Source organism: Microtus pennsylvanicus, chromosome 4, assembly GCF_037038515.1.
Source record: "Microtus pennsylvanicus isolate mMicPen1 chromosome 4, mMicPen1.hap1, whole genome shotgun sequence".
Classification (NCBI taxonomy): Eukaryota; Metazoa; Chordata; class Mammalia; order Rodentia; family Cricetidae; genus Microtus; species Microtus pennsylvanicus.
In genome coordinates, this window is record NC_134582.1 from 39,112,631 (window position 1) to 39,122,073 (window position 9,443).

The following is a 9,443-nucleotide window of genomic DNA, read 5'->3' on the forward strand; positions in this document are numbered from 1 at the left end:
AATTATTGAATCAAGTTCAGTATTCTCTGTTGTAACAATTGTTTTATTAATCCCAGACCAAAAGGTAATCAATTCTGCAGAATTTACTTTATTGACAAATTAAAGGAAACAGACATATTGACCTACACAAGACCCACACAGAGAAAAAGTTGTTTTATTTTTTTTAATTTATGGGATTTGCCAGAGAAAAGTAAAAGTAGAAATCAAAAAAATTAAGGTGAGAGGATATGCAAGCTGGCAGAAAACACAGCTCACGTTCAGCATTTCCCACGATGCTTTAGGTTGATCTTCCCAGAACTTTTCCTATGAAAAACAAATGACAAATACATGCTTACTGCAGTATCTTCAGAGTTTGTCACAATGCCCAGGGCAATTTAATGGTACCACCAATCTGATTATTGGGTTTTGTTGGTATCTAACTGCTATTCAGCAGAAGTGAATTGAATCCCCTCGTCTAAGTGTGAAAAGAATGAATCTTAGATTAATCTCAACTCTTAATCTTGAACTATCAATAGTCATTACTTATTGTTGAGGAGTGAAATGGAGATGGGTGGAGAAACACGCGAATAAGCCATAAGTCATAGTTCTGTCTCGGCAGAGTATTTGAGTAAATGAGCCAAACCTTGAAGCTTTTTGCATTTTATAGCAGACTGCACATGCAAGTTTTTATCAGGTGTATGGCCTCCCGTTCATGCAAATCTCATCCTATACCTCAAACTTCTGTGGAGAAGATTTGCTTTGAATAGGGTAGATACTTTACACATTAATGTGCTGATTACATATTGATATCAGTATTGACATTTTAAACTAATTTAAAAAAAATAAGAAAAAACAGGCCTGAGATGATGGCTCGGTGTTTACAAGAACATTGGCTGCTCTTGCAGAAGACCTGGGTTTCAGTCCTAGAACCCACATGACAGCTTACAAGCAACTGTAGCACTTGTTCCAGGGAGTCTGATACCCTCTCTGGCCTCCCTGGGCATCAGGCATGTACATGGTGCACAAACATATGTGCAAGTAAAGCACTTACATACATAAAACAAAAATGAATAAATATTTAAATAAAATAAAACGATGAAAAGTAGAAGACTTATTAAAGGTAAACTGTTGCGTGCAAAATGTAATTACAAAGAAATTCCCAAATGCTTTATGATAGGTACAAAGTAGTTAAAGTGTTTTTGAAATAATTGGTTTATTCACTTTTGAGACATTTCTTTTCAATCCATTTTCTGGAGGTATATCTTTTCAGTCTCTATTGGAGATATGAATATAACATTTTAGGATAGCTGAAAAATATTAATCTATCTTTGGAAGCTTCTGCTCACAAGACAGGTGTGGTGAGAACAACACTTACGCCAATGCCTTGCAGAAGGCACATTTATTTCCATAGGTGAGACCATCAGAGCCACAGAGTGGGTCGGATTCCCGAGTACAGAAGATATTGGGGTTACGGAACTCACCACAATTAATCTACAATGGAAAAACAGCAACAATAATAGCATGTCTAATAGACTAGGAACATAACTTAACATAATGTATCCTGAAATACTTAGGTAGAACATTTTGCTTCATTGAGACATTTTATTAAGCAATAGGAATATAAGAAATACATTATTATACTTGAGTAAATTAATAAGGCCAAATGCTACAAGACTTCTTATTCCAACTTTAAATTGATGTAGTTGAGAGTAGTTTTGGGTAAAATATGTCAACTCTTCAATAACAAGTACTGTGTTAATGTTTTCTAATAGTACTTTTGCATACTATCAAAACATGGATGATCCTTGCAGGGCAGTTTCTAGACAGTACTTGAAACTTCTTAGTTTTTCCTGTGAATACCCCTTTATATACTGAAAACAAAATTCTAATGCCTTTGCCCTAACTCAAAGAACCTGTTTGTAGAATATGAGCTTTGCTGACTACTATAGTAATTTATTAATGGTCCCCGAAACTTGTGTGTTTAGAAGGATCTAGAGGTTTCATTCAGACTTTTGAGCACATTTGTTAACATCAAATTAAGAGCTGCGATCACAGAAATGTATGGTAGTATCTATGTTACTAACATCCTATCCATTACACTAATCAAAAATTATTTAATTAGTAGCAGTAAAATGCTTGACAATACAAGAACAATAAATTGATACTTGGTGTATTTTTATTTCAAGGATATTGACATCATGAAATCCATTGAACAAAACTACAGATATCAGAAGTAACAGAGCAATAATTTACATAGGAACAAAGCTTTAATCTTGTTCTCCCTCCACTAAAATAATATCCTCATGTTTTTCAGTACCTCCAAGTTAATCATTTTCAAAGTTATTACTTCATTTAAATCTGAAATTCCACTGAGAGATAAAAGACTAGAGTAATTTAGAACTGAAGGCCTTACCCATGCTTGAACATATTCCTTCTCATTTGAGTCCAGAATTTCCAAGAATCTACTGTGGTTGAATAATTGAATAATAAAATATCCTTATTGAGAGAATTAGACTCAGTGTTACTTTGTGACCACAGTTATGATCAGGACACACTGATTTCATTAATAGAGTTTATCAGTTTTACTGAACAACATAAATGTTATAGATACTGAAATTGTATTGTACTATAATTCCTGCTAACTGAGTAGATTTTAGCTGTTTTTGTCACAAAAAAATGGTTAACTATTTGTGGTAATAGATATAGTACCTTTATCATAGTATCATTTTCTTTATTTATTTTACCCTTTAACATCATGTTGTATACCTTGTTTTGGAAATAGGATAGTAGTAAAACCAATGAGGCTTGGCAAGAGTAATCCCTTGTTTACAATGGCATACACCATTATAAATTTGTCCAAACCAAATTTGGCCAAATTTTTGCATGGAAAATTCTTCATTGAGCACCACAATTAATCCAGCCTCTTTTTCTTTGGGAAAGCAGCTACAAAGACAGGCAATTGGGGAGAACATTCGCTTTGAATATTTCTCATGCCCTTGGCTTTCCTCAAGTTTACCCACTACCTTCTCCTGCTGCTTGGAAAAAGATTAGGACAAGCAAAGGGTTTTAATAAAGAAATTATACTGATCAGCCAGCCTGTTAACAAACTGCCTCATGACAGATAGATAGCTCAACATTGATAATTAATTAGTGGGGTGCTTCAAGAATCTGCAGGGAGCTGAGAAGTGTGTTCTAGAACTTTCTTTATTGTTGGTTGTGTTATCCTAAGTGAAACAACTCCTGTGTTTTTAATTACTTGAATGAAGAAAGCATTCCTCAGACATCAGCCATGCCTTGTTCCCAGATTCTTAGGGCCATCTCAGAGACCAAATATGGCATAGGGATTTGCATCATTATTGTGGAATGTTTAAAATGGTCCTGGATTGGATTGCAGAAAGATATCTCTTTATTGGAGGCCTCTTCTTAAGGAAGCTACAAGAGTTGTTTCCAGTCATATAATCTGGTATTTTCCATCGCTGATACCCTTGTGGCCTTTCTAGCTTAGATGGTATCAGAATAGCTATGACTTCTTTCAATGAGGTTTAAATGAAGCTTTTCCTGTCTTTAGTTCTTCAGCTGGATGAGAAATGTGATCCTTCTTGCCTCAATGCTTCTTCTGTATTGAGGGAGGCCTCTGCACCACTGAAATATTTAAGCAAGATTGTTGGCATCAGGAGAAGAACCGGGAGATTGAAGAGTCACCAGATGTTACGGCAGTGTGCTGGACAGAATGAGACCATAGCTCCTACCCCATAAGGAGAAACATTAAGATTTCCTATTGCCATGCCTTTCATCTACCTGAGTTCCGTATGTTTAATTTGGTTGTAGGTGCCTGAATGACATTCAAAGGATGTGCTTCTTAGTGGAGGCTAAAGCAGATCTAAACTGGGGGAGATGATAAAGCTACCTTTTCTCCACTTAGGTTCCATTGGTGGAGAATTAGGGGTGTTAGGAGAACTGAGATGCCCTCTGGATCTACTGAAAGTGCATCCAAAGAGTTGTGCTCTGAGGCAGTTGGTCTCCAAATGGAATTAGACTGAGTTGGACTTGAATTTTGCTTCTCATACTTATCAGCTTCTTTACATTAGGTTTAAATGTCTAATGTATACAAGAGGCTGGTAACACCTATCTTGTGGGACTGATGTAATAATTTCTCCTATAAAAACACTTTGAAAATATCAAGCTTTATGTGGAAGAGTATTATCATAAACAATATCCTGCCAAACTGTATCATATTCCAGAATTTCGGTGTCGTTGCTTCCCTATTTTTAAAGTGATTTATTTTAATATTTGGATTGCCTTCATATTTAACAAGAAATGCCACTCGATTTTCTTTGATATTCAAGACTTATATCAGTCGTTTATCCCAGTATTTTCTCCCTCCCCGTCACCTGATCCCTCCTGTTCCCAAGACTGGAAATCGAGGGGTGGGGATGTGGGGCAAGGTAGAAACTGAGTGCAATGGAAACTCCATGGTATCTACAAGAGAAACCCTATCCAAGACTCCTGGTAATGCAGTACATGGGATCCTGAACCGGCCAACTTCCGTAACCAGGCAAGGGCTCAAGTAAAGGGATTAGGGTGCCAGCCTAACCTCAAGACTTGCCACCTACAATTTATCCTGCCTGCAGTGTTCTGGGGCTGGAGCCTAGCAGAACCATCATCAAAGAGACCAGAGAGACTTCATCCAACAACTGACTGGAGCAGTCGCAGAGTCCCATAGGCCAAATATTAGCCAGAGCTCAGGGACTCCTGCGGGGGTGGTGCGAAGGAACCAGAGAGGATAGGGACACCATGAGAAAACAGTCCACAGAATCTCAGGGACAGGGACTCACGGGGACTTGCATAGATCAAGGACCCTGGGGGTGGGGGTGGGGGTCTGACCGAGATCCTCTGCTTATATGTTATTGTTGTATAGCTTGGTGTTCTTCGGGGGTTTCCTAACAGTGGGAGCAGGGGCTGTCTCTTACTCTTTTACCTTCTTGTGATATCATTTTCCTCCTACTGGGTTGTCTTATCCAATTTTGAGATGATGGTGTGTGCCTGGTCTTACTGTAGCTTGTTATGCCATGTATGGTAGATCTCCCTGGGAGGCTTGATCTTTTCTGAGGGTAGGAGGAGGTGGTAGGTTTTCTGGAGACTGTTGGGGGAGAGATACTGAGAGAATAGGAGGGAGAGGAAACTGCAGTCGGGTTGCAATATATGCGAGAAGAATATATATGTACAATTTATAGTCCTTTCTTGGGTACCAAACTGAGTATCGGCCTGCCCCCTTGTGGTTCCTCAAAGAACTGTTATCTGCTAAAAACAATTCTGGAAAGGTAGGACATTTCAGTACTCCGATTAGCAGTATTTGTCGAGACAATAGAATTGTTTACTTTTGTTGAAATTTGAGCAACTATGCTCATCAAGTCAACTAAAGACTCGAGATGGTTACTATTTTAATCATCTTAAGTTTATAGATCAAGCCAATGAAAATGTATGTTCTCACACACAAGCACAAGGGCTTAAGGGAGGAAAAAGGATGCCTCTTAAATCACTTCCAGTCAATCCAACTGCATCCTTCATCAACTCCAGTCTTCCTAACCCACTTCTATCTAGACCAGTGATTCTCAATCTGTGGGTCATGACCCCTTTACAGGGGTCACCTAAGATGATAGGAAAACACACATATTTATATTATGATTCATAATAGCAGCAAAATTACAGTTATGAAGTAACAGCAAAAATAATTTTATGGTTGGGGATCACCACAACAAGAGGAATTGTATTAAAGGGTTGCAGCATCAGAAAGACTGAGAACCACTGGTCTAGATTAGCCTTCCCCTTTTATGTGCCTCTCTTCTCTTAGAAGTGATCTGCACAAATGATGCTCATGAGAATACTTGCTACTAATGAACTTTACACTGGTTTCTTATGATAACGGAACTCTTGATCATCAAATCTTTTTCAACTCCTAGATTTATAAATATGTCAGTTCCCTTGTTCTTTAACTATTCCTTTTTGTTTTTTCCTCTTTAATAGTTCCTTTAAGAATATACATTTTCTCAAATAATACTGATCGAGCCAAGGTTTTCATTTTTGAAGTTTCATTAATAATTCACTCTCTAATTTTCATATGTCAGAGGATTAAGACACTTGCAACCACTGGCTTAATTCATAGTTAAGAATTACTTATTTCCGAAGCATGTCTTTTTTTCCCTGACAACTAGACTTTTATTCTAAGTGATCCATTTTGATGACAGTGCTTCTTTTCAAATTCCTCAGCCTGCTCTTTGACTGAAGTTGCCATTTTCCCTCTAAAATGTTCTCTCTCTCACTCTTACTCTTCCCTCCCTCCCTCCCTCCCTCCCTCCCTCCCTCCCTCCTTCCCTCCTTTCTTTCTTTCTTTCTTTCTTTCTTTCTTTCTTTCTTTCTTTCTTTCTTTCTTTCCTTCCCTTCTATGCTAGTTCCATTTAGTACCTGCAAAAGTCCTTAGCATTTCTTGTCTGACCAATACCGTAAGTTCAGTTCTATAGAAGCAATTTCCTACTGGTATCCAATCCTTTCTGCATTTGAAGAAATGTTATTTTAAACTATGATTTTCATCCTATTCCTTGCATAAGACAGGATGGCAATAATCAGCACATCTGCTTTACTAGAGAATCGTTTGGTTGAAGCCTTTGGCAGAGAATACATGGATCTATGATGCTGATTACAGCTAAGTCAATAGAGACTCAGCAGTCTGGGGTCTTCTCCACCCACTTCCTGCTCCTGAGACTTAACCCCCATTCTCTTCACCAAGCTTCAAGGTTTTGTTCCACCTGTGGTTACATTGTGGATACTCTCCAACCCCTTTAAACTACATTTAAATATTACCAGTACATGGATGGAGCTAGAAAACATCATATTGACTGAGGTAACCCAGACCCAGAAAGACAATTATCATATGTACTCACTCATAAGTGGTATTTAAACATAAAGCAAAGAAAAGCAGCCTACAAATCACAATCCCAGAGAACCTAGACAACAAAAAGAACCCTATGAGAGACATACCTTAATCTAATCTACATGGGAAGTAGAAAAAGACAAGATCACCTGAGTAAATTGGGAGCATGGGGACCATGGGAGAAGACTGAATGGGAGGGGAGAGGAAAGGAGGGGAGCAGAGAAAAAATGTATAGCTCAATAAAATCAATAGAAAAGAAATAAAAATATTACCAGAACATTAATTTTAAGCAAAACTTAGGTAGTTGGAAAGATTCAAGAACCTCAAACTCAGTAGTAGAATGTTGTTTTACAAATATTCTAAAACTAGTCAGTCTTTTAAAATACAATAGTTAGTTGTGCCTAAAAGCACTACAGCAGAAACTGTTGCTAGGGCCATACATTTAAATGGCTCTTTAAGGTTAAGACATCCAAACTTTGAGCCTGGAAAGTGAAAATAATAGAAAATCAGAAAACGTTCATTCTCTCTGGTGCCTAGGCTTGTCTGGTATGGCATTCATTACATTAACTAGTTAGTCTTAAAATTACATGATTCTCCTGCCTCAGCCTTCCCAGAGCTGAGGCCATCATGTATGGGTATAACAAAACACACCCGGTTACCATGAAGAATGGTTGGAAAAGAACATGAATTTCATAAAAGCCTATAATTAGGAGTGTACACTATAATTTCCCAGAAGATGTGTCATGGACAAAATTCCTGGCCTGGGAAGAATGGCTTGGGTGCTGGAGGAAACCTGCCTTCCTTTTGACTTGGCTGTGTCTGACTTGAGCCAGCATGTTCCTAATGTCAATAATTCCTTCGGCCCTACTCTCCCCTTGGCCATGAAGAAGAAAGAGTAAAGCCGCTTGGGTGTGGTCTGGGAGGACAGAATCTTCCTTTTATTTTATGGATCCAAGGTGACAGACAGCCTTGGCAGTGCAGGCTTGGTTCACAATGATTCAAATATTTAGTTCAGCAAGAGGCTTTAGATAGCAGTGTACCTCAACCTTCATCTTCAAAGCTGAAAATGGAGCTATTGATAAGGGAAAGATATAAACCAAAAAACATGACAAGTAACTGTGAATCAGATGTCATTCACCTTATCTCACTCCAAACCAGTACTTCACACTCTATCTTGGTTGCTTTTCCTTTTTTTTAATTGTTAGATTAGTCTGTGTAGGTATCATCTATACAGTTGTTTAGAATGCAGATTCAAACCCCTGAACCATTCAACTGTTACTGAAGGTCTTCCATGAGGATTCATGTATTTAGAAAGCACGTTAGGGGGCCCTGAGGCAAGCAGACTGTAAGATGTTGGCTAATGGAAAAGAACAGGATAAATAAATGGGAGATATTATAGAACAATATAAAGTACAATTAAACTCTCAGAAAAGAAAATTCCAAGAAAGGAAGTGTCTGACGGTTAATGGGAAAAGTGGAATTAAGTTTCAAATCCTTTAGTTTTATGTGCAATGCTTCTATTTATTTTATTCATCTTATTTTACAGTCTAATGGAATATGAAACAGATTGGCTGAGTCTTTGGACCTTCTGAATTGCTTCTATATTTAGCATAAACTGTACCATAACATTTAGTTGAGCACATATATTTTATGATATATGAGCCACACTCTACCTAGGGCAGAAAAATACAGACAGATGGGGGTCTCACCTTTTCTCCTTGACCAAAGGCACCTGAAAAACAGCATAAATTCCAAACATTGTAATTTCTGAATGTGTAAAAGTAAGATCTACAAACTTAGCAGAAATATGCACATCTCTTTCTGATTGTTGGCCAAGTCATGAAGCCTCAAAATGTCTTGTTTTGTGTCTGTTCCCTTCTTGGGGATCAGTAGACCATGAAGAGACACATTTGTTGGGGATTAGGATTAAGAGACTGCTCAAGGTTTAAAATCTAGAGATTAATGTCAATGCTTTGACCTTGCTTTTCGCTCACAACGGGAATGACTTTATCATCTTTGGTCCCTCTTCATAAAAGAGGAGTTGGAAAGAGTCCCCTAACCCAAATTCCAAGGTGAAGCCCTTGCCTTTACTGTCAAAAGCATGTATCATGGTCAGTGGTGATGTTAGCTGTTTACTGAACTCAGCATTACCCTTCTGTTTATTCTATTGAAACTCAATTTTAAAGATATGGCTCTGTAAATATGCATTGTTAAACACCAATCCCTCCTCTTTCCATGCCTCTATTTCTCTATTTCTTTAAATTTCTGAAGGTGGGTTCCTGCGCAGCCTTACTTCTCACTCTCTTCTTCCTTTTTAATATTAACATCCATGGTTTTAAGTGTGTGGTGCATTTGGTGCAACTGCAAATGTACCAACACCTTCCGTCTGTGTGAGTCCAAGACTTCTTCAGTGAGGAAGTACAGACAGATGCTGCTGCCATCATGACCCAGTACTCAGGGATGACATGCAGAGGTACTTCCAAATGCAATGCATTAATGGATGCAGGAAAGTCCTCCGCATTTAGACTTTATAAGG

At 38.0% G+C, this 9,443-nt stretch overlaps 1 protein-coding gene across 1 annotated transcript; it reads right to left on the reverse strand.

Annotated features, from left to right (window-relative positions):
* Nucleotides 1–257: 257 nt before the first annotated feature.
* Spink6 (serine peptidase inhibitor Kazal type 6) lies at nt 258–9,238 on the reverse strand. The gene is made up of 4 exons (XM_075971123.1): nt 9,201–9,238; nt 8,617–8,674; nt 1,355–1,470; nt 258–303 (listed from the first exon to the last, which is right to left on the reverse strand). The coding sequence occupies exons 1-4, from the start codon at nt 9,236–9,238 to the stop codon at nt 258–260; spliced, it is 258 nt and encodes an 85-aa protein (XP_075827238.1).
* Between the last annotated feature and the right edge of the window lie 205 nt (nt 9,239–9,443).

Coding starts and splice junctions, on each gene's coding strand:
- Spink6 (XM_075971123.1), bottom strand. CDS start 9,238: ATGGATGTTAATATTAAAAAGGAAGAAGAGAGTGAGAA. Junction 8,675..9,200: donor AAGGAAGAAGAGAGTGAGAA/GTAAGGCTGCGC, acceptor TTACACATTCAG/AAATTACAATGTTTGGAATT. Junction 304..1,354: donor GCCTTCTGCAAGGCATTGGC/GTAAGTGTTGTT, acceptor TGTTTTTCATAG/GAAAAGTTCTGGGAAGATCA.